Below are 25,791 nucleotides of genomic sequence, written 5' to 3' on the forward strand. Positions count from 1 at the left end.
ATTTTACACCTCCTGAACTAAACCAACCAACAAAACATGAGCCGGGTCAGAAATCAAATGAATCGCAAAAATGAAACAAACCACCATTTCCCCTGGTTCATGTCCATCCCTACTCCCAACCTTCATATCCCTAGTGATGTTAATTGTGGAGGGGGCTGAATTGCTCTTGGGTCCACTGATTCTCCCTTGCAAATGCTGCTGTCTTTTTACTGATTTCACCCCACCCCCAACCTAAGCTCCAAAGCCATAAGACCATAGGAAATATCCTGCCAGATCAGATCAATGATCCATTTAGTCTCATTTAGTCCAGCATCCCTCCCATTTGGCACAGTGACCAACTAGTTGTCCTGGGTAGACAGCAAACAGGAAAATATAGGGAAGGCCTCCCCATTGTGTTGCCTACTAGTATTCAGCGTTTTACTGCCTCTGAATGTGGAGGGTCTCCTTGTTCATCTTGACTAGTAGCCACTGACAGACCTCTCCACAAATCTGTTTAAAACCCTTTCAAAGCCAACCTTGCTCTCTACATCCAATGGGAGTGAATTTTGAAATTTAATGACTTGCTGTGTAGAAGAGGTATTTCCGGTTATCCATCCTGAACCTGTTATTCACCATCCTCACTGGGTGCCCTGGGGTTGTAACGTTACATGAGGAGAAAGCTCTATGCACCCTCTCTGCCTCATGCATTGTTTTATAAATTCTTATCTATATCGATAAATAGATATAGATATATAAATGCCTCAGACTCTTTAGTCTTTCCTCATAGAAAAAGTGTTCAAGGGACAAAAAAAGACAAGTTGCCTCGGGAGCACCCTTGAAGATAAGAATCAATAGGCGTAGAAAGAATTAAGTACCGCCAAGTGTGCAGCCCACACCTTGCCCCTGCTTTGGGATTAACCAGCAAGCGCATATTTGGGAAACACGTGCTTGCTAGCATAACGTGTAGTTCCACCCTTAATCATTGCTACCAAGACTCTACTACAGTACAGGCTTAATCTTGCAGAAACTCCCTGCAATGTATTTTAATAATTTATGACTGCCTCTATTATGATTTAAGCTTTACCCTGCCACTAAAGGCACTATGCATTCCTGCATTCTACTCTCCAGCACATTTTGATGTCTTAAAATGAGACAGCAGTTTCCGACCCCCCCACCCCTCCCCACTACTTTCCTAGCAGAGTCAGACTTCACTTGACGTGCCAGCATGGATCTCTTGTGTGGCTGAATTTTAAAGTGTAGGGACACAATTGCTGTGAAATTTGGATTTGTTTGCAACAAAGCAAGAATGGTAAATGTCACTTAGTAGAGTCCCAATCCAGGAAACTGCACAGGACCACGTAATGCCAGAAGCACACTGTTTCCTTTGGCACTTTCTCAACACAATGAAATGTGTTACTATTAATCATGCAGTAATAAAGATAAAGGGATGATTTCTTTGGCAGCATGTTACAAACCACAGACATGATGAGGGAGACCCAATCTTAGTTTCCATCCATATTTTATGCTACTCCCCTCCAAGCTTTGGCAGGCATTACAAAGGCTATCCTGAGAGATGCAGGAGGCAATTCTGACCCAACAAGGGGTCTCAGTTGATTTGTTGATAGCATAATTATATTCATTAACTATTGACTTGATTCACTTTGGTGTAGATGCTTTTCAAAGACAGTGAAAACCAGAAACTAAATTAGACTTTTCACAACAGTTTTAGTTGGTTTAATGATTAATGGGACAGTAGTGATACTGATCCTTTTAATAAACAACAAAAAGCCCTACTATGAAACCAAACCACAAAAATGTACATTGCTGCTATCCCTGTGGACAATCAGGTGATTGTATGAAGTTGGGAGGCAGGGACAGCTTGCTCATGCCCCCTCTTGCTCCGTACACATTTAGTAAACTTGTGGGACTGTCTTCTGTAGTGGGCTTCTATAGTAAACAGCTCTGACTGTCTTTGAAACAGTATAGGCAAATAACTAAGTAAGTTGCTAGCATTTCATAAGCAGAGAACATCAGGTAAGTGTTTCAGAGTGATCTGGGTGATGTTGTCAGTGAGGTTTGGTCCACCCTTTTCTGCTAGCCTCCTTCTGTCTCTGCCCTTATTTCTGTTCCCTCAGTAGAAAGATTGGAACACTAGTGTGAACCAATAATTCTGCCATTGCTTCTCTTAGTCCTCCCTCATATGCCAACAACTAGAAAGAAGGAGAAAACATGCAGGTGCACCCCAACTAGGCAACCGTTTCCAAACTCAGATAAAGAAAAGGAAACAAGAGATACCTTATTCCTTTCATTGAGGCTTGATGCTACATGGAAAGTATACGCCTCTTTGCTAAAAAAATTTCTCTTGGCATAAAATGACACAAAACTACAATACTGACTTGTTTATTTGACATTCTTCCTCTGAGGCAGAGGACGTCTTGGATGATTTCTACCATCAAATCAGGGAGAGGCAGGAAATCTATTTCTTCCTCTTCCTGTGTGGTGGAGGAAAACCCTTTCCCCAGTTCTGTTCCTGCCTTGACAGAGAGAGGATCTTTGTAGGCGTTCCACCAAACTTCTGATTAGTGTTTTTCTTTCATCCATTACCTATATTTCCTTTTCTGATCATTTCTTAATTTTTATTCTAGTCCCTTCCTTCTCCTTCCCATCTTTTACTCCTCTAACTCCTTACCTAATGTAAATTCTAGCTTTCTCCCAGGGATGGGGCAAAGCATGAGCATCTGCGAAGTGATGGCACTTCTTCCTGCGCTAGGACTCACCCAAAAGGAATTGGAATAAAAACTGCCATTTCTATGAGATATCATGATGTGAGATGGCTAGGCTGGGCAATATGTGATGTCATGGTAATCTGAGTGCTGTTGAGTTGTCTGTTTTAAAATGTTTTTATTGTATTTTATTGTTTTATTATATGTTGTACTCTGCCATGAGCCCTATGGGGAATGGGCGGAATAGAAATTTACTAAAATGAATGAATGAATGAATGAATGAATGAATGAATGGGCTGTGGCTGGCACCTGAGGCAAGCCAAGAGGTCATGCTGGCTCAGTTTCTCCTTTTTAGATTCACCCAGAGTCTTATCTGGCATCCTCATCCAGACCGGTTGCATCTAACTGGGTGGAAGTTGAACAGGACTCCCTCCTAAAGCTTAATTATTCTCCAGAAGTGACTAGGGCTATTCTAGCATCCAGGAAAGGCTGTTGAGTTGAGTGCTGTTGAGTTGTCTGTTTTAAAATGTTTTTATTGTATTTTATTGTTTTATTATATGTTGTACTCTGCCATGAGCCCTATGGGGAATGGGCGGAATAGAAATTTACTAAAATGAATGAATGAATGAATGAATGGGCTGTGGCTGGCACCTGAGGCAAGCCAAGAGGTCATGCTGGCTCAGTTTCTCCTTTTTAGATTCACCCAGAGTCTTATCTGGCATCCTCATCCAGACCGGTTGCATCTAACTGGGTGGAAGTTGAACAGGACTCCCTCCTAAAGCTTAATTATTCTCCAGAAGTGACTAGGGCTATTCTAGCATCCAGGAAAGGCTCCACCACCAGAATATGTAATGCCTCATGGAAGGCCTTCCACAGATGGTAAAAGAGAAAATCAATCAATGTCCAAGAACCATCTGTCTAATTGGTGTTGGATTTCCTGAATGACTGCTTGAAATTTGGTCAAAAGCCAGCCACAGTTAGGAAGCAGGTGGCAGCACAGGCTTCTCCCTCTCTTCACACCCACATGTTTGTAGATTTTTAAGGGGGGCAACGCTACATAGTCCCCCACAGGTAAATAGATTTCCTGCATGGCAGCTTCACCCAGTGTTGTCAGCACTCGTGGAACCTCCTTTTGAACTGATCCAGGATATTCCATTAAAGTAGTTACACATGAAAACGATCTTCCTAATCGCAGTGATGTCGGCTAGATGTTGGCTAAACTCAGCACTCTTTCAACGCATTCATGGATTTGTATATTTCATAGGGACAAGATATAAATTGGGCAGCAGGAGAAGGCAGCACAAAGCTGAACCTGCAGGGAGAGATAGGCATAGCAATGCTGGCTGGGCTGCTCTCACCTGCCACCTGGTTTAAATCCCCAGAACTGCCATCTCCTGCAGTGTGGTTTAAACTGAGTGACAGGAGAAGGCATTGCAAAGTTGCACCTGCAGGGAGTGATTGGTACCCCACAGACACAGTTGTCCCAGAGTGGGCTGCTCTCTCCTGTTTAAACAGTTTAAACAGATACAATGTGTGTGTTCAGATACAATATACAAGTTCAGCAGCAGGATAAGGAAGCCAGGGCGCTAGTCTCTCCACAGCCCTAATTGGCTAAGCACACTTTCCTCAAACAGATCTACATAAATAGGAAATTAATTTAAAAGATTATTTTTAAAACAACAGTTTTGAGGGTAGAATGCCAGGAGGGGTTTGGGGGCTCTCCAGCATATTGCACTGATTACAACATGAATGAGTATCTGCCAGCTGGACAGAAGTCATAGAATCACAGAGCTGGAAGGGACCATACAGGCAGTGGAGTCATACCTCCAGCTCAGTGCAAGATCAGACTAGAGCATCCCTGACAAATCATGGGTGTGTCCTCAGCTCAAAGGCTTCCTGATTTTCAGGAAACGATGTTTGCACCTTGGAAGCCAAGGTGGCTGACTTGGAGAAGCAGAGACAGTCAGTTAGAGACTCAGATAAAACTCTTGGGGACTTGTTAGATGTGTCCTACTCCAAGAATGACAGCCCCATCACTGTCAGGGAGCATGAGGGTCAAAGGGAAACGGCATCATGCTGAAGAAAGGTGGAATGTTCTCTCAGAAGGGACCCCTTCCACCGTTGGTGACCAGGTATCCTTTTGCAATGAAGAACGATCCCTGGGCAAGAAGGGAGGGAGACTCTTGGTAGTTGGTGATTCGATCCTTAAGCATGTATATAGATGGGTTGCATACTGACAGCATAGTGACTTCCCTGCCTGGTGTGAAGACATGTAGATAGATGTGTCCCACAAATTTTGATGCACAAATTAGGAGTCTCAATGCTTGGATGAAACAATGGTGTAGGGCAGATGGGTTTAAGTTTGTTAGGCACTGGAATGCTTTTTGGAACAAACAGGACAGCTACAAAAGAGGTGGCCTCCACTTGTCCTGAGAAGAAACCTGGTGAGAGGTGTAAGCATGATAGTACCAGTTGGAAACAGTGACTATAGTGCTGTTAAGTTTAGCACTTATTCAAAAAGGGAGTTGTCACAAAAGAACAGCATAACTACATTTAACTTTAGAAGAGACAACTTTTCTAAAATGAGGAGGCATGTGAAGAAGAAACTGAAAGGGCGTTTTCGCACTCACCTTCAGCTGGCGCGACCCCCCTCTTCACCGTGCAGGATCTGCGCGGATTTCGCACGTAAAGCCGCGGAGCAGCCGGAAGAGCCGGAAACTCCTGCTGCTTTTGCGGCGCAAACGTAAATCGCCAAAAAGCAGTTTCCGTTTGCGTGGCTTTTGCGCCGGGAGTTTCCGGCTCTTTCGGCTGCTCCGCGGCTTTACGTGCGAAATCCGCGCAGATCCTGTGCGGTGAAGAGGGGGGTCGCGCCGGCTGAAGGTGAGTGTGAAAACGCCCAAAGAGAAGGGAAGAAGGCTCAAATTCCTTCAGGAAGCTTGGAGACTATTTAAAACTACAGTACTGGAAGCTCAGATAAAATGTACGCAGCAAGTTAGGAAAGGTACAAAATAGGTATTTTAAAAGGCCTGCATGGTTAACAAAGTAATGGAGTAGTAAAACAAGAAAATTTAAATACTTGGGGATAACTTTTAATCATATTAAGCTGGGTTTCACATCGTAACAACACCATCAACTTGGCTAAATGCTCGGTTGCTCAAATTAAACAATTTTTCTTTGCAAGGGGCAACCAATTAGTTCCGGCAGCAATTAAGGTGTTCAAAGCTAAAACGCTAGCCCAAATTCTCTATGGTATCCCTAGAGAATTTACCAGGAAAGTGGAGAGCATTCAAGCCTCATTCTTTAGACAAATTTTTGGTATGCCAAAATGTGTGTCCTACTTTGCTCTCTACTCTGAAGTGGGTCAGTCTTTGGTGGAGAAAAGCCTAGATCGCAGTATTTAAATTCTGGCTCAAAATTCACTTTAGAACAGATCCTAACAGTCTTCTTGATTGTCTGAAAAGAGACCCATATCCTGGTCAGCAGTTCTTATGTCCAAACTTAACCAGTTGGGGATAGAGGTTGATGATTTTTTTACGTCTGATGAGTCATATATCTTCAGATGTATTAAATTGAGATTGTTGGAGTTGGAGGAAACGAAACTACGCCCAACAGACCCTTATATTTGCTCTCCAGCATCCTTAGGTCTTTATGCTTTCTGTGGCAAAATGACCCATTATCTATCAGACGTAACCATTCCAAATCATCGCAGGGCATTTATGTTGACTAGACTAATTGTGTTTCCCTCCAAAGTTCTACATGGGAGATATCATCAAGTCCCTTTAGGCGACAGACTCTGTTCCTGTGGAGCGAATATTCCCGACTCAATTCAGCATATATTGCTTGATTGTTCCATTTATCATAACCTCCGTAAAGATTTATTTTGCAAGCTTTCTTTCTCCCCAGATTTGTCTATTCTGCCACCCTGTTATTATTTATTGAATGATACTGAGTGGGAGGTTAGCGAGGCTGTGGCAAAATTTTTGGCTGACATCCTTAAATTTAAATCTGACCATGTATGAATGCATCTGTAACCTCGGTTTCATTTTGATTTTATCTCCAATGTTTAAATTTTATATTCTGTGTATTTTTATTCGCAACTGTTATGCCATTAAAGGTTTGTTATGGTATGGAAAAGATAAGAAGAATTCCTTTAAGCAGTGGAGGGCTAGTCCAAGTGAGGTAAATAAAAGGGAGCACAGGCTATGGCAAATAAAATGCAAGTTGGTGATCAGACAGGCAAAAAGACACTATGAGGCACATATTGCAAAAAATGTAAAGATCAACAATAAAAATTTCTTCAATATATTAAAAGAAAACCAGACAAGGAGGCAGTGTGGCCCTTGGATGATCAAGGGATAAAAAGATTACTAAACGATGAAAATGAAATTGCAGAGAAGCTGAATGAATTTTTTGCCTCAGTCTTCACTGTGGAAGATGGGAGATGCTTGCTCACTCCAAAATTGCCAGTCAGGAAGAATATCAAAAGAATTGAGGCAGATCGAGGTGACAAGAGAAGAAGGAGGTCCTGCAACTGATGGACAAATTAGAAAATGACAAATCACTAAGCCCAGGTGGCATATGTCCCAGATTTCTGAAAGGACTCAAGAGGGAACTTGTGGATCTCCTGATAAATGTATGCAATCTATCGCTAAAATCTGCCTTTATTCCTGACGACCGGAAAGTAGATAATGTAACCCTCATCTTTAAAAAAGGTTCCAGAGGAGATCCAGAAAATTAAAAGCACATCATTCTAACAACAATAGTAAGTTGGTGCAATCCATTATAAAAGAGACAGAATTAGTGAGCACCTTGTTGAATAAAAGCTATTAAGGAAGAATCAGCATGGATTCTGCAAGATCTTGTCTCACTAACTTTTTAGAGTTCTTTGAGGGGATGAATAAACATGTGGACAAGAGTGACCCAGTATATGTTATTTACCAAGCCTTCCAAAAAACATTTGATAAAGTTCCGCATCAGAGGCTCCTAAATAAACTCAGCAGTCATGGGATAAGAGGTCAAGCCTTCTTGTCGATTAAAAACTGATTAATTAACAGGAAATAGTGTGAATCTAAATGGGCAGTTTTCACAGTGGAAGGTGGAAAGCAGTGAGGTACCACAGGGCTTGGTACTAGGTCCACTGCTTTTCAACTTGTTCATTAATGATTTGGAATAACATTTGAAGTGGCTAACTTTGTAGATAGCACTAAGTTGTTCAAGACAATAAGAACCAGAGGGATCTTTTGACGAATGGGAATTAGCATAGCAAATGAGATTCAGTGTGGACAAGTGGAAAGTAATGCACATTGGAGCCAAAATCCTAACTATAAATATACATTGATGGGACCCAAACTGGCAGTAACCGACCAGGAGAGAGATCTTGGAGTTGTGGTAGATAACTCATTAAAGATGTCGAATCAGTATACAACTGCAATAATAAAAAAAGGCAAATGCTATGCTTGAGATTATTAGGAAGGGGACTGAAAAAAAATCAACCAGTATCATAATGCTCCTGTATAAATTTATGGCGTGGCCTCATTTGAAATACAATTCTGGTCACCACACCTCAAAAAAAGATATTATAGCATCCGAAAAGGTGTAGAAAAGGGCAGTTAAAATGATTAAGGGGACTGAACACGTTTCCTATGAAGAAAACTTAGAGGTTAGGGGGTTTTTTAGCTCCAAAAAACAACAGTGGAGAGGTAACATGACTGAGGTTTACAAAATTATGCATGGGATAGAGAAGGAAGAGATACTTTTCTCTCACACAAACAATAAAAGAGCTCATGGGCACTCAATAAGGTTAACAAGCAGTAGGCTTAGAGATGACAAAAGGAAGTACTTTTTCAGCCGAAGAGTAATTAACACATGGAATTCACTGCCACAGGAAGTGGTAGCAGCTAAGGTTTATACGGTTTATTGGATTTATATCCCACCCTCCCTGCCAAAGCAGGCTCAGGGCGGCTACAAGCATAGACAGCTTCAAGAGGTGACTGGATAAATATATGGAACAAAGGTCTATCAGTGGCTGTTAGCCACAAGGTATAGATTTAACACTCTGTCTGGCACAGTGATGGTCTGTATTCTTGCTCCTGGGGGGACAGTGGAAAGGTTAGAGTTCTGGCCTCACTGGTGGACCTCCAGATGGCTCCTAAGTTTTGGCCACTGTGTGACACATGTTGGACTGGATAGGCCATCGGCCTGATCCAACATGGCTTCTCTTATGTTCTTATTAAAAGAGAGGACACGAGAAGATCACAGAATACCAAGACCTATGAAAAGAGTTAGAGCACTTTGGGGAGAAAAAGGTTACCATCATGGCAATTGTCACTGGAGCCCTTGGAGCAGTGCCTAGAAGCTTCAAGAAACACCTGGACATTCTAGGCATTGAGCAAATAAACTAGTTCAGATCTCAAAGACAGAGTTGCTTGAAATAGCGAGAATCCTGTGAAGACATCTCTGTAATTCCCAAAAACTTGGCTAGGTATCAAATTGCAGAACAGCATCTATCAATCAAATATATGACTATTCACATACTAAGTGGGGGTTAAGGATTTAAGAGTAATATAAGGTAATTTTACAAGTAAAAATATGCCTGACCTTTTTCTCTTTCTTCTTTTCTTATTCATTTGTCCCTTACTAGAAATACCTTTTGTTGACCAAATGAAGTGGGGATGTATTTTTATAGGGATAATTGTCATCTTATTTTCAGGAGGATTTCTTTCACTCCATTTTGAAGTATTTTCAGGATGTGTTTGTTTAAAGATTATGTGAATTATTTAAGAGGGTTTATCTTGCTACTTTTATTATAAAGTTTATTTAGAACCTGTCATATACATATCACAGGGGAGAAGAAGGAAAAGTCTAAGTATTATGGGATATAGAGTAAATTTGAAGAGTAAAATTCATATCATTCTACTTCTGATATTTTGCTTGATTTTAATGAAATGGAAATGGGGAATTAAATCTTCTCTCTCTTTGATATTGTGATCTTTTTGTTGAGAGCAGCAAGCTGGCTGAGTTGGCAGTGTTTTGTTGTACCCTATATGATTAAGAAAGATTTATGGTAATGGCAAGCTCTCAAATGCATTTCATCCATTTGTCATCTCTTTTATTGCTCTGATTTGTCTCCCCTTTACTCTCTGTATCCCAGACTGCTCCCAGGGCCACTCATGATGTATCAGTTTCAAAGAAGCTTCATCAAAGCAGCAAGTAAGTACTTCCACACAACCTCTTGGAGGAAACAGCGGAATGTTTGAATGCCTCTTGCAATGCACTTGCCCAGATCAGCTTTTTAAGAATCTGCTGCAAGCGGGAATGGAATTGTAGCTTCAAGAGGACATGTTAGTTGTGTTCTTCCTACAATAAAAATGTGCTCGGGTACTGTGAAGAGTTTACAGGCCAAACATATAAGAGTAGTTGGTCTTCCACTGTCTGGATTGTTGCAGTCAGCAAACAATATTTGATTATTGAAGCGTGACTGCATGATTTCAAAAAGAGGTGGGGATGCTGAGGACTTCTCTGATCACATTTGCCAGCCAAACGTGCTACTTTTGACTGCCACTATCAGAGGTCAGCTGAGCCCTAGATCTCTTCATTTTGTCTCTACACAACCCAAGTAGCTGTTTAATGGGTTTTCTCATTTGCTTCCCAGGGTGGGAGATCAGAAGCGAAGTCTCAGCTGATCAGGGAATCATCTAAGATGACTTCTCATCCCACTCACAGGAAACTTTACCAAGGGGAAGGGGCTAGGGTTGCCCAGTCAATTAAAGAAATATCTGGGGACTTCAGGAGTGGAGCCAGGAGACATTGGGGTGGACTCAGGAGCAGGGTTGTGACTAGCATAACTGAACTCCAAACAGAGTTCTGGCCATCACATTTAAAGGGATTGCACACCTGGAAATAATGAAGAATAGGGGCACCTTTTTTAGGGGCTCATAGAATTGGACCCCCAGTCCAATCTTTTCAAATCTTGAAGGGTGTTTTAAGGAGAGGCATTGAATGCTATGCTGAAAATTTGGTGCCTCTATCTCAAAAAGCAGCCCCTCCAGAGCCCAAGATACCCATGGATCAATTCTCCATTATATTCTATGGGAATTGGTCTCCGTGGGTATCTTGGAGTGCCCAGCAGACATTTCCCTCCCCCCCTTTCTTATGACCCTGAAGTGGAGGGAGGGCCTCCAAGTCAGGGGATCCCTTGCCCCCACCTGGGGATTGTGCAACAAAGAGTCCCACAGAAAGGAGAACTGGAGAGTAAGCGCGATGCTCCATGTCAACAATGCCTCTTCCTTACACCCACCTTAATTTCTTATAATAATGATTAAAGAATCACATTGGCTCAGTCTTTTTTCTATTTTATATGCACAAGAATGCTCACAGGTACAAAATTAGTAGCAAGTGGTAGAAAGTCTAAGCCTTACACAGACTTCACAAGACTTAGTATCCTTCCCCCAACAAAGTGGCTTGCATTAATATTCTTCTATTTTTCAGCCAAAACTTCTCAGTATTCACAATGCATTCAAACAGCAACAGGCCATATGTTACCATATGATGATCTGGAAGAATGAAAGCTTTCCCCCCCACAAAGTGCTTCATAAAATTACATCAGTCATGTTTACTGATTTTTACAATATTGATATTTATATGTGCTTGTATCTAGTGCATATTACAGTTACTGAGTTAGATTTGGGTTTATGCTTTGTGTCCTGAAAAGTTTATTTCGTCATCTTACAGAACTGGAGAATCAAGAATCCAGAATCTCAGAGATCCATAGCTTAGTACACAGACTTCCTGAGAAAAACAGACACATGCTCCATTTGCTCATGAATCACTTGGCAAAGTAAGTACGTTTCTTTGATTAGCTGCCAGTTTGTCCACCTCTCTCAAAACAGAAAAAGGAGCAACAACATCTAGGCGTTTATGAAGCTGCCGTACGCCAAGTCAAACCATATTGGCCCATCTAGCTCAGGATTGTGTACTTTGACTTGCAGTAGTTCTTGGGAATTCAGATAGAGATCTTTCCCAGAGTTGTACCTTAAATCTGTTTTTTTTAACAGGAAATGCTAGGGATTAAACCTAAAATGTAAAGTATGTGCTATCCTACTGATCCCTGGCCTGAAAGTTTGAAGATATGTCAGTTCTCTCCCCACCTTGAATCTAAAGCAGGGATGACCAACTAGCAGCATTACAAGATTTTAAACTCGGTTTGTTAAGCGATTTTGCCAGTAATTTCATTCACAGCAAACAGGTAAAGGTTGTGAGAGATCTCACACTTCACTGTTTTGTCACTCTTTAGTGTTTAATGCCCTGGCCATGCCTTGAACAAACATGGTCAGTGATATGAATCCTCTGTACAATTATGCAGCGAATATGCTTCCAAATTCTGCACTACTCTCTGCAGAATTAAATGAGCCTTAGAATATCAGACTGGCTAGCCCACTGTTAGCTGTCAAGCCTTTTTGAAGTCTCCACACTATATGCTTGCGGTACTGGGGTGTTTTGAGAGTGGGAAGAAGAAGGTCAAGGATTTGTTCCTGCTTTTGGAACATACTGCTCCTGCAAGAAACTTAAGTTCCAGGATATTCAGGAACAAGATTAATTGTTGAGAGAGAACAGGCAGGAGGTTTATAAACATAGGTACAGTGTGGGAAACTTTAAGATATAGCTGCGCTACCACAGTTGTAACCAAATTGCAAAGCTCTACATATTTTACTTTCTGCATAAATATGTGACAACTTGCCCTGGTCACTAGAAAAATGAAGAGAAACTTATTGGAGGAAGAACCTAAAATAGCTCTCATGCTCTTTCACATGTGTTTTAGCAAACTTATAAATGGCTCCGTAATTCTAGCATATTCCAAGGGCCCAATTTTGAGGAATTCAAACTCAAGAGATGTGCTTGGAGAAGTTTCATGGCAATATCTTACTGTTACACTCCTATAGAAGTGAAAAAAATGCCAGGAGATAGTTGACCGATTTATTATTGTACAGAGTCCCTGTGTGTTTTGCCATGCAGGCTTCATTAGGGGAATCTATAAGAACATAATTTTACATTTAATGCAAATAATAGGAGGATTTCTTAATAACAGTTATTACAAAAGTATTTAAAATACTTTTTAACTCCACCATCCAAATATTCAAAATGATTGGATGTGAAGCATCTGTTGTGAATAAAATTGATTTCAGTAATAAGTTGATGTGCACAACAGCTGCCCCGGGAGTGCTGGTAGTAGTGGGATGAAATTGATTACAGTTTTATATAGTGTTTAGGTCACAGGGCTGTCCATGGCACAGTGCTGCTCTAAAATTCCCCCATTTTAATCCCACTGCACAGCCAGATTTATGATTGTTTTTATATTCATGAACAGTTGTCTGTGCCGTGGGGATGGCGGACTTGTGGGTTATAGTGGCAAAACAGATCCGCATGACTCATGGAAATTACTTCCCCCTGCTATAACTGCCAAAACACTTCTTCACTTAGCATTTGAAGGGGAAAACATCTGGAATGACTAAGCAGCTTTAATGTGTCAGTTACAGGCATTCGTAGGCTGTGACTTGCCATCCTCCATATCAGAAGGTTGTGTATACAGGAATAATTGGGGACTTTGGAAAACGCTGGAATGAGTTAGACTATAAACAAGACTGTGGAACAGAATATAGATAATAATATAAAAGAGGACAACAAATAAACTTTGAAATGTGCTTTTAAAACAGTTTCCAGATGCTCTGTTTTAACTTGCATTTGTGTGCTTTCTGTGCACATCAGAGTATGGTGTTTAATCCAGAAAACTGGTTTAGATCTCAGGGTTGTTGTTTTTTTTTTAAAATTTAAGAAAGAAAGCTTGGATATTAAAAACTTGGGCTTAAAGGTATGTGGACTTACAGATATTTCTAGCAGCTAAGCTGCTTTCTGGGATTCATTGCTTTTGGATTCATTTCCCAAAGGAGAGGCAGAGTTTTTGTTAAAATGAAGATGAGGAATGGAGATGAGTATGGAGAGCTGTATGTATGCTTGCATATGACTTCAGAAGAGCAGAAACTTCCTCCTCCATCAAATGTGCCCTTGCACATTTATAGAATCCAGTCAAAGCCCTCTCCAAGCTAGTGAGACAACAGTGTGACTGGTGTAAACATTTTGGATAGACAGATCTATCTGTGCAGTTTTCAGTGGCAAGGTGTGTTAATAGATATCCCGAATCTACTGAGCTTCTCCACATTTCCCCCCCTCCCTCTGACTGTCTTGATTATGACAAACAAGTGCAAGAATTACCAGTTCCAAATATTTCCACATATTAACTGCTGTTCTTATATCTATGTGGTGATGTCATTGAAGGCAGATAGAATCTTTCCTTTGCCCTCAGTTTAGGGGGTTGGAGAGGACACATCTATTCCTGTAGCCAAAGCAGTTCAGTTTATGCTTCTTGCATTGTTGCAGTGTGTTAGCAGTTTTCTTGGCTGTGACTCCAGAGCAGGAAGACTTTTTGCTCCAGTTCAGGTCTACTAACACAAGACTATTTGGGGCAGAATGTGCGTAGGAATATGCTTCCCACTGAACATAATGCAATACAGATAGACAGTAGCAGTCAATCAGATGGATGTCAGTCATCTGAAAGTTACATTTATGTTATCCACCTGCACTGCATTTCCCTATCCTCCTCCCCGCAACTAGTCATGTAATGTCAGTAGCTCCCTGTTTTCTTCTAGACACAGTTGAAGGCATTGTTTATGGCTTATAAAAGTCCTGCATTCCTTCTAGTCCACTGTCTCCTATGTAGTTATCTTTCAAGATTAGGCAAGATTGACTTTTTGGCTAGCGGTGGAAAATGCTGTCAAGGTGCAGTGGACTTATGGCTGCCCTGTAGGGTTTTCAAGGCCATACCATACCATACCATGCCAAACCTTTAATGGCATAATAGATTCAAATAAAAATACACAGAATATAAAAATTTAAACACTGGAGATAAAATCAAAACGAAACGGAGTTTACAGATGCATTCAAACATGGTCAGAATTAAATTTAAGGATGTCAGCCAGAAATTTTGCCACAGCCTCACTAACCACCCCCTCAGTGTCACTCAATAAATAATAACAGGGTGGCAGAATAGACAAATCTGGGGGAAAAGAAAGCTTGCCAAATAAATCTTTATGGAGGTTATGGTAAAAAGAACAATCAAGCAATATATGCTGGATTGAGTCAGGAGTATTCGCTCCACAGGAGCAAAGTCTGTCGGCTAAAGGGACTCTTTGATATCTCCCTTGTAAAACTTTGGAGGGGAACGCATTTAGTCTAGCCAACATGAATGCTTGCGATGACTTGGAATGGTTAAGTCTGATAGATAATTGGGCATCTTTTGCCACAGAAAGCATAGAGACCTAAGGAAGCTGGAGAGCAAGTATTTCGTTTCCTCCGATTCCCACAGTCTCAATTTAATACACCTGAAGATATATGACTCATCAGAGGTAGAAAAATCATCCACTTCTAACCCCAATTGATTGAGTTTGGACAGAAGCACTGCTGTCCAGGATGAAATATATGGGTCTCTTTTCATACAATCAAGAAGGCTGTTAGCATCTGTTCTAAAGTGAATTTTGAGCCAGAATTTAAACATTGCAATCCAGGCTTTTGTCTCCACCAAAGACTGACCCACTTCAGAGCAAGGGGTTTTCAAGGCAAAAGAGGAATAGAGCAGGTTTGCCATTGTCTGCCTTTATGTAGCAACCTGGACTTTCTTGATGGTCTTCCTCTCCAACCAAATACTAATTTAGGATGATTCTGCTTAGCTTCTAAGATCCAATAACATCAGACTAGCTTGGTCTATCCAGGTCAGGGCACTTTTTGGCTATACCATCTTTATACCAGCTGAGCCTGAAATTTTCTGGCAAAGCTAATATTCAACTCCCTTCTGAGATAAAGCTCCTAAGTACATGCTACTCTTTTTCTGTCTCCCTTTGCATTGCACTCCAATATGAACTGAGTCCCCATGCACCTGAGAATTGACTTTGGGGAATAACTGGGAGCTCCATATTCCGTGCACATATCTGGTTTGACAGGACTTAGGCCACACCCAGAAACGCTGCAATATTTAGCTAGACTTTCAGAGATGGATGAGCCTGGAGAGGCCCATTTTACCTAGCTGGTATTGTTTGGGAATCTCTTTTAGCAGAAAACAATATAAATACTTAGAAAATTAATATTCCATTTTAAAAAATATTTTAATCAAAAGATGTGAGTGTATACTGCACACATAAATTCATGCAAAAACACACTATGTTGTCTTTGTGGCACACTGGTGGATTGATTATGGTGGCCTCATATCATATGCTGAGAGCCTCCCTTCCTCTTAAAATTTCACCTTTGAACCCACTTATTTGTATTGGCTAATCGCTCTCTGCTTTTGTTCCCCATGTGTCAAATGAAAAGCATTGTTTCTGTCTTGTTTTATTTTTATGAAGAAGCACTATAAAATATGTTGCCCATAAAAGGAGATATATGAGTGTCATGGAATGATAAGTGCTTTCATCTGTTGATGCTTCATAGTGATTCTTTTGAATAAAACCTAGGACCTGCTTGAGCCAGTCTCTGCATGGCGACTGAGCAAACCAACATGTATAGAACAGCCTGGCCTATGGACTACCCCCCCCCCCCCCAAAACCAAATTGCATGGAGATTTTCTGTTCTGTTTCCAGTAGAGAACTTCTTCTTAAAAGGATTAGAAAAATACAGTTTTTATAAAATTATAATTTTCCATATATTGGGTTCATTTAAAATTTTCAGTCAACTTGCTCTTTAGATTCAGTCATCTCAATAGCATGTGCAGGAAACATTCGACACATTAATATTTCATAGGAAGCCCTTAACATGGTAGTCTGTGTGTATGTGTGTATTCAGTCAACTGAAGACACTCTGGCTGTAGTAATTATTTAGGGTTTCTTCTCTGAGAACTTTCCCTATCCATCTATTTGAAATTACAGCAGAACACAACAAAGATCAGCATGCATTCTCCCAGATCTGGGGAAGTTTCAAAATACTGATAACTGGTAGCATCTGTATTAGACTACTGCAATGTGCTGTATTTGAGTCTTTCTGTGAACAGTGTTCAGGTGCTACAGCTGGTACAAAATGCTTACTAGAGTCTTGTTCCTACACGTGTTTCTAATCAGCTTCCAGGCTCAAATCAGGTTGCTGGTATTGGGCTTTAAAGCCCTATACAGTTTGAGAACAGCATGAATTAATTTATAATGGTCACAGACCAGCAAACGATTCATAGAAGTCCAGTTCATAACCAATAAAAGGCAATGTAATTATACAATAATAATATATGATACCATCTAAAATATACATAAAATATGAATACAAATTTTAAAACTCAGAAGATCTAAAATTAGTGTTAAAACCAAGGATAAACTAAAAATCCTGTCTAGACCTCTTTGTTTCTCCCCTAATTCGATAAGCCATTCAGAAAAAATTAGCAACCCTCCTAGTCACATTTTGATTATTGGCCGCAAACTTAATTGACACAAGTATCTTCCTTTTGTGACCAGGATAGGCATTGACAGTGGGCATGACCAGTACTTTCCTGATGTCATGGTATAAACTGCAGTTAAAGATAACATGTTCTAATGATTCATCAACTCCCTTCCTGCACAAGCAGCTCTTCTTTGAAGATCTAGTAAATCTAGCCTTGAGTACAGTTGAGGGTAGAACATTATACCTTAAAAGAGTAAAAATTCTCCTGTGGTTACTGTTGTGTAAACATTTAATATAGGGTCTTAAAATTATCTTGTAAAGTATACTTACATCAAAAACAGGGTTCCTAATCCTACTGATGTCTGTCTATCGATCAACATCTGCTATTCTTTGTTTTATCAAGGTTCTAACCTGAGCATAATCCACAGACTGTATATACTGCTTAGAGAAGCCATGATAGCTCAGTTTGGCTTATATGTTCTTCTGCCATGAGGAAACAAAAGTATCTTGCATCATAATCTCAATAAGGCCAATAGATGAGAAAATCATTTTTAACCAATAACGAAGAACAAAAATCCATAATTTTGCCTCTACTGAAAGCAGGCCTGCCTCCAATCGTAATGCCGCATAGGACACACTTGTAGAGACTTGGAAAATAGTTCTTAAAATTTTTGATTGTGTTCTTTCAAGAGAAATCAGTTCAGACTGAAGAAACAATGGAGCTCCATACAGTAACTGAGGTAGTATTTTTACGGAAAATAGCTTAATAGCAGCTTCTGTATTATGACCTCCTTTGAACAGATAGAACTTCTGTATGGCACCAGCACTTTTCTGCAGATTTGCAGTCAGGTAATCAACATGTCCTTTCATATGTCCAGATGACTGGAACACAATACCCAGATATCTATAACAGCGAACCTGTTCTATGGGATGAGAATTGATAAGCCAATTAAACATCCTAGGCTTGTTTGCAAATACCATAACTTTGGTCTTTAAGTAATTTATCTCCAAGCAGTTTCGACCACGGTATTGTGAAAGGGCACATAAAGCTCTCTTGAGACCATTAGGAATTCTAGAGAGCAAGACTGCATCATCTGCATAAAGTAGCAGGGGAATATGTCTATCTGCAAGCTTTGGGGTGTCAAGTGCCTTGCCATTTTTTTATTTGGAAGAAGCTGTATTAATGAGTGTGGTTGCTTTGCTCTTTCACTGCACCGCTTATCTTGTTGTAACAGTTATACAAATTTTTTCCAACTGTCATATGGAGTTGCTAAGGGTTACCAAGGCCACGCCGATAGCCAAGATGCACCTGGAAGGGGACGGTGGTGTCTTAGGGGGCAGGGTTAAAGACTTCCCGCTTTTGCTTCCTGCTTGCTTTTAAATGTATAACAGTTTGCGGTAACCTATATAAGGGTCCAAGTTGCCTGCCTAGTCAGTCTTTGCAAAAACCGCCATGCCTGTAACCCGTTGTCAAGGGTCAATAAACAACCATTTATAAAGCAGAATGTGTGTGCTCTTTGAACTATGGGGGGGGGGGTCTTGACACGGGGGATGGAATTCAAAATTATACAAAAACTGTACCATGTCATTAATATAAATTTTAAATAAAAGTGGCATAGTTAAGGACTTTTGTAGTCATTTTAAGGGACTTTTCTTTGGTGCTCTCGCTATCTGAGGCAAGAGGGACTGCAACCCGTAAAAGGGCCTTCTCAGTGGTAGCACCAAAATTGAAGAATCCCCTCCTCAGTGATTGTCTTTCACTGTTTTGTTTGGGGTTCCCTCACTGATCCTCTTTCTTGTTTATGTGTTTTAAATATTTTTTTACATATATTGTTTAAAAACCATGTTTTAATTATCTTGATTGTCTGCTGCCCTGGGGGACCCTGAATTGGTGGAAAGGAAGTGTAAATAATTATTTTAAATAAATAAGAGGACTGCAAGAGAATTACCAAAATAAGGAAAGGACATGTGTCTCTGTGTTCATAATTGCCTCTCTATGTCTTCTGGCAGAGAGAAAAAAGCAGAGTACAGTTTGATTTGTATATATTTAATATAATGTATATGTTTAATATAATTTGCCATTGCAGGAAGAATGATGCTTGTCTCTCCAAGGAGACCAAGTACAGGAAGTTGGCATAGATACAAGCCTATGCAGTTCTAAACAGTTTGCAAATTAAATGCTTTGGGGGCCTTTACTTCGTTAAAGTACCTGCTGTTCTGATTTCAGTCCCTCTATAAAATAATAACTTTTGTGGAAAGAATAATGTTAATCAGAGTTAAAGCATTTCAGTGAATAAAATTGTCCACGTTTGAAACCTGGTGTGGGGGGGGAGGGTTGGATCTTGCTCATTTTTCCCCTTTTCTGTTTCTGTGTTTATGCAATTCTCCATTGATTAAATGGGCCACACCTTGAACCTGTTCTTTGTAGACAAAGGTATCCTCACCTACAGATACAATGCTTGTTACATGGTGAGTGTGAACGGCTTTCAAGTGTGAACGTACGTTCACCCTTTCTGCAGTGCAGTCATTTGGTATATTTATCCACTTTGGGGTTTTTTGAAGGCCAGAAATCTTTGTTTTCTAGTTGAATACGAGCCTTTCTACCCTGCATAATAGATTGCTGCGTTGTTGGACTGACACCAAGAGCTGAGCCTTTGGTGCTTCTAGTAGGAGCTCTAGAATGTCTCATGACCAGCATGCAGTGTATGTGTGCATGTGTGAGCAGGGGGTAATGATGACTTTGGCAAAACAGGATGGTCATGAACTGGATTGCTATTACCTCTTTTAAAAGAGTTAGAAATACTGTAGTGCAGCAGAATAAACTAGCCCGGCAAAACAATTACATTTTAAGTATTTGTTTGCATAATTTCTTCTGAGTAGTTATGTTCACGATTACACAAGCATTTATTATCAGCAAGTCATGGGATTTATTATTTTTTTTCTGCAGCAAAGCTGGAAGTTAACACATTGCTATCCATAAAGCCAAAATGCCTTTTTGACTGTCCAAGTAGAGCTGTCAAGTAGTTCAGATCTCTTGGTACTATCCCAACTTTATTGGCCAATTTTTGCCCAGGTTAATTCCTCATTTTGAGAATCAGTGGCACACAGGATGAGAAACTAACTGCAGCACTAAATGAATAATAATTAGTGTCATAGAAAATTGTGCTGAATATAGTAACTGCAGAAGGATAAACATTATGCAAATTAATATTTTCAAGCATATTTTCTTGTGCTAATAACCCAGTTTTCTCAGGGCTTATAAAATGTAAATATGTTCATTTTTTTCAATCAGCTACATTGGTCTGTCCATCTCCCTCAATTTGCTTGTTAACATTTGTGTATATAATTTTACAGACACTTTTATTTTCTGACTTCCAACCACAATGCCGGCAATTTTGTTTGCTGATTGAATATAAATATAAATTGTAAGAGAGTGAAGAATAATAAACATACAAGTATATGACAGTTTTCTTGGAGCTGCATAAGGCAATATTACTCATTGTGTCAAAGAGTTTGAGAGTTGATATTGACAGCTGTTTCCTCCCTCCACCATCCCAGAGAGGGATTTTTATATATTTTTTAAAAAAATAGGGACCAGAACATCATCATATTGACACAATCTGGTAACAATATATCTGGTAACAATGTAACAGGTTCTCTGAATTTTCAACTTCCTTTTTTTCAACGGCTGCACCAGCAACAGGGAAATCACCCAAGCCTGACCCCTCTGGAAAACTACCCATGATTCAAAATACTGTGTAAATTTTTACTGAAAGTTAATTGGCCAGGACTCTGATCAGAACTATGTGAAACTCTTCTGGCAAAATTCTGTGTAACTTGAACACTAACAGACGCTGGCCCAGCAGGAAAAAACAAAAGAGAAAGATTGCTTGTTTTTATTAGTCCCTGATTTTCTGGAATGAATACGTTAAGCTTGTAAGAGTGTACTTTGCAGACATCTTGCTGAAGTTAGTTAGGTCTGTGTCTAGTTGGTACTTGGATGGGAGACCTTGATGCCCCTTGAAGGGAGAAAGGTAGGTTATAAATATAATACATAACTAAATATTATTGCAACAACTGTTTAACAGTCAGTGTTATCTAGTGGTTATAGTAGCAGGCTAGGCTTGAGGAGGCTTGGATTCACCATTTGAGCTTAGTCTTTCAGACTAACCTAACTTCACAACATGGTTGTGAAAACAAAATGGAGAAGGGAAGAACCACATAAGTCAGCCTACCTTAAAGGAAGGGCAGCATAAAAATTCAATAAATAAATATGTTTACCCCTGCTTCTCATTTCTTCCTCTCACATGGTTGACTTTTCAGCTGTCAAAAATTCAGGATACAAGTTCCCTAGGCATGGATCTTTCTCTTTTTGCTTGTTAACTTATAAAAGGTCATATACTCTGCTAGCTCCATATCACTACATACATTATAAAGAGCACAGTAAAAGATCTTTTTATAGATTGCTTTCTTCTTGGTCAAATGGTTCCCACTAGGGATGTGCATGAACCTAAAAATTTCAGATCAAGTCGGCCCCTGAACCAAACTCTGAACCAAGCCAAATAATGTCCCAAATTGAACTGGCCAGTTGCATCCCTTTTTCCTGGCTGCTGGTGTCCATTTAGCACTTTGGTTTCGTTTTCCCCTGCTTTGAAGTGGGGGGAGTAAAGTTGATGGATTTAATGGCCAGCCATTTAAACCTAACAGCTGATAGGCGGTCTCACGCCACTGTTAGGTTTTATTGGCTGGCAGCCATTTCAGCCTGACAGCAGGTGGGTGTGTCTGTCAACTGTTAGACTGAAATGTATGCGAGCCATTTTCCCAGTCTGTTTTGCTTCCCCCTGCTTGGAAGCGAGGAGAAGTGAAAGTGACTGATGTTATGGCTTGCAGCCATTTAAACTTAACAGCAAGGTGGCTGCAGCCATCGGCTGTTAGGCTGAAATAATTGGCAGCCATTTCACTGCTCTGTTTTGCTTCCCCCTGCTTCAAAGTGAGGCAAGTGAAATGGTTCATGGCTGTTTAAACTTAACAGGTGAAATGCGGACCTGGGCTGCTCAGCTTTAGGTTTAAATTACCTGAACAGCCAAATCAAACCAGACAAAAGTCTGGTAAATGTTCAGGAAAGGCATCTTCCCAGAACATTAGTTCAGGGGCTCTACACTGGGCCAAGTTCATGTCAAATTTTGGCTCATGAACTGGTTTGTGCTCATCCCTAATTTCCACTGTTTCTAGAACATAATAGCCAGCTATTTGCCATGAAGAATAAGGGTCATACAGCCCTCAGTGTCATAAGAATGTGCTTCTTTTTTTGTGGTGTTGTCCTTGCCTTGATTTGGAAAAGTAAATCTGCCCCCTTCCCTTTCTATATTTTGCATGACTCTGCTTTTAAGGGGTCATCATGTCTCCTGTTTGCTATTTCCTTTTCAACCAATGGGGAAAAAATTTAGTTTCACCAAAAGTACCTGATAGTGAGCACAAAGACAACTTCTCAGTTTTGAAAAGCACATCAAGTGATAGGACTGATCGAGGCTGGACTGTTGCTAGAATGGAGTAGCTTATACCCCCAAACTTTAGGCTAGGAAGCAACGATCTCACCATCAAATCTTGCAAAATCCTACTTGCTCCTGGTCTGTGCCACTTAAAAATGCATTTTTGTATGTAGAATTGATGGTTGGCCTCACAACTTTTGTGGTTGCTGTTTCTGTTTGGTTGATTATGTGTGTTCAAAAGTGGTTTCCTGGGCTGGTCAATAGACAGCAGGCATCTAAGGAAATCCTAGTGGAGCTTTTAGATTCCCTTTTTTTAATTTTAAAAAATATTTTAAAAGCGTCACATTTCTTCTTTACCTTCACATTACCTCAGCTTCTGTTGCTCAGGTTCCTTTTGGCAGGGAAGGCTGTCTACCATGCATATTTGTATATGCAAATCCACTGTGGAGGACCTCTTCCATTATGTTACAGTTTGCCCACTCTAAGAACATAAGAGAAGCCATGTTGGATCAGGCCAATGGCCCATCCAGTCCAACACTCTGTGTCACACAGTGGCAAAAAATTTTATATATACATACACACTGGCTAATAGCCACTGATGGACCTCTGCTCCATATTTTTTATCTAAACCCCTCTTGAAGGTGGCTATGCTTGTGGCCGCCACCACCTCCTGTGGCAGTGAATTCCACATGTTAATCACCCTTTGGGTGAAGAAGTACTTCCTTTTATCCGTTTTAACCTGGCTGCTCAGCAATTTCATCGAATGCCCATGAGTTCTTGTATTGTGAGAAAGGGAGAAAATAACTTCTTTCTCTACTTTCTCCATCCCATGCATTATCTTGTAAACCTCTATCATGTCACCCTGCAGTCGACGTTTCTCCAAGCTAAAGAGTCCCAAGCGTTTCAACCTTTCTTCATAGGGAAAGTGTTCCAGCCCTTTAATCATTCTAGTTGCCCTTTTCTGGACTTTCTCCAATGCTATAATATCCTTTTTGAGGTGCGGCGACCAGAACTGCACACAGTACTCCAAATGAGACCGCACCATCGATTTATACAGGGGCATTATGATACTGGCTGATTTGTTTTCAATTCCCTTCCTAATAATTCCCAGCATGGCGTTGGCCTTTTTTATTGCAAACGCACACTGTCTTGACATTTTCAGTGAGTTATCTACAACGACCCCGAGATCTCTCTCTTGGTCAGTCTCTGCCAGTTCACACCCCATCAACTTGTATTGGTAGCTGGGATTCTTGGCCCCAATGTGCATTACTTTGCACTTGGCCACACTGAACTGCATCTGCCACATTGATGCCCACTCACCCAGCCTCAACAGATCCCTTTGGAGTTCCTCACAATCCTCTCTGGTTCTCACCACCCTGAACAATTTAGTGTCATCCGCAAACTTGGCCACTTCACTGCTCACTCCCAAATCATTTATGAACAAGTTAAAGAGCATAGGACCCAGTACCGAGCCCTGCGGCACCCCACTGCTTACCGTCCTCCACTGTGAAGACTGCCCATTTATACTCACTCTCTGCTTCCTATTACTCAGCCAGTTTTTGATCCACAAGAGGACCTGTCCTTTTACTCCATGACTCTCAAGCTTTCTAAGGAGCCTTTGATGAGGAACTTTATCAAAAGCTTTCTGGAAGTCAAGGTAAACAACATCTATCGGGTCTCCTTTGTCCACATGTTTGTTTACCCCCTCAAAGAACTGTAACAGATTAGTGAGGCAAGATCTTCCCTTGCAGAACCGATGCTGAGTCTTCCTCAATAACCCGTGTTCATCAATGTGCCTACTCATTCTGTCCTTGATAATGGTTTCTACCAACTTTCCCGGTATTGAAGTCAGACTGACAGGCCTGTAATTTCCCGGATCTCCTCTGGAACCCTTTTTAAAGATGGGGGTAACATTTGCTACCTTCCAGTCCTCAGGAACGGAGGCAGATTTCAATGAAAGATTACAGATTTTTGTTAGAAGATCCACAAGTTCAACTTTGAGTTCCTTCAGAACTCTCGGATATATGCCATCCGGACCCGGTGACTTATTAGTTTTTAATTTGTCTAACAGTTGTAGGACCTCCTCTTTTGTCACCTCAATCTGACTCAGGTCTTTAAACACCCCTTCCAAAATTAGTGGTTCTGGGGCGGGCAAAAAGTTCTTGTTTTCCACAGTGAAGATGGAAGCAAAAAATTCATTCAGCTTCTCAGCCATTTCCCTATCCTCCTTCAGTAATCCTTTTACCCCATGGTCATCCAAGGGCCCCACTGCTTCCCTGGCTGGTTTCCTACTTCTAATATATTTGAAGAAATTTTTATTGTTGGTCTTTATGTTTATTCAGAACCTAGATTCAAGTTTCTGACTGAAATGATAGATCAATTGTATATGGCTTCTGATATGGATAAGCTAATATTTCTGTTGTCAGATACTGACTTTACGGTCTCTTATAAGGTAGCACTTTTTGCTTTGGTTGCTAGTAAAATCAGGGCAACAGTAACATGATGTTAACTGAAAATAGATAGACAGTAAAATGATGTTAACTAAACAATAAGAATCTGATTGTGGAATCACAGGGACACTATGTAACTAAGATTGTGAATAATCTAAATTTGAATGTGTTAATTTTAGAGTCCTTGACTGTTTTTAACTTGTAGCTTGCTGTAATTGTAATGGCCAATGGTTGTACACAATAAATGTTATTACTACCACTGTATTAATAAAAATCATTCAATTAAACATGCAGAGAGGCATTTAGAAATACAGACGCTGCCATTTTAGAAGCATTTGTTGTTGGTTTGTCTGACAACACCTCAGCCCTTGGATGCTCCTAGAAGACCCACCAGACAAGGTGAAGACTCCATCAGGTGTAAGTGGGGAGTCTCAGGCTGAAGTCAGCATGCCATGCGCTCAGTCCTGCGGCCTGAAATACGAAGCTTAAGCAGAGGCCCTGCAGCCAACAGCCTTAACCCCAGGGTTGCCAAGACCTTTGGAATGCCAGAGAAGGCAGGCACAGGAATGGTGCCATGGTATGTGGTTGGCGGCCCAGCACTGGTCAACCTCTGCCTGTGAATTAAAGTCACTACAGGATCAGGGTTGACAGCCATGTAGATTGCTCAGCCATTGATGACTTGCACCT

General features: G+C 40.6%; 1 protein-coding gene across 2 annotated transcripts in view; it reads left to right on the forward strand.

Annotated features, from left to right (window-relative positions):
• Positions 1-25,791, forward strand: part of ARHGAP26 (Rho GTPase activating protein 26) — a 537,491-nt gene that overhangs the window by 335,080 nt on the left and 176,620 nt on the right. For both annotated transcript variants that reach the window (XM_060240533.1, XM_060240534.1), the window contains exons 16-17: positions 9,853-9,911; positions 11,433-11,538. In XM_060240533.1, the coding sequence (XP_060096516.1) occupies positions 9,853-9,911; positions 11,433-11,538 (165 nt within the window). The remainder of the gene's footprint in view (positions 1-9,852; positions 9,912-11,432; positions 11,539-25,791) is intronic.

The sequence above is a fragment of the Heteronotia binoei genome, chromosome 5 (genome assembly GCF_032191835.1).
Source record: "Heteronotia binoei isolate CCM8104 ecotype False Entrance Well chromosome 5, APGP_CSIRO_Hbin_v1, whole genome shotgun sequence".
Classification (NCBI taxonomy): Eukaryota; Metazoa; Chordata; class Lepidosauria; order Squamata; family Gekkonidae; genus Heteronotia; species Heteronotia binoei.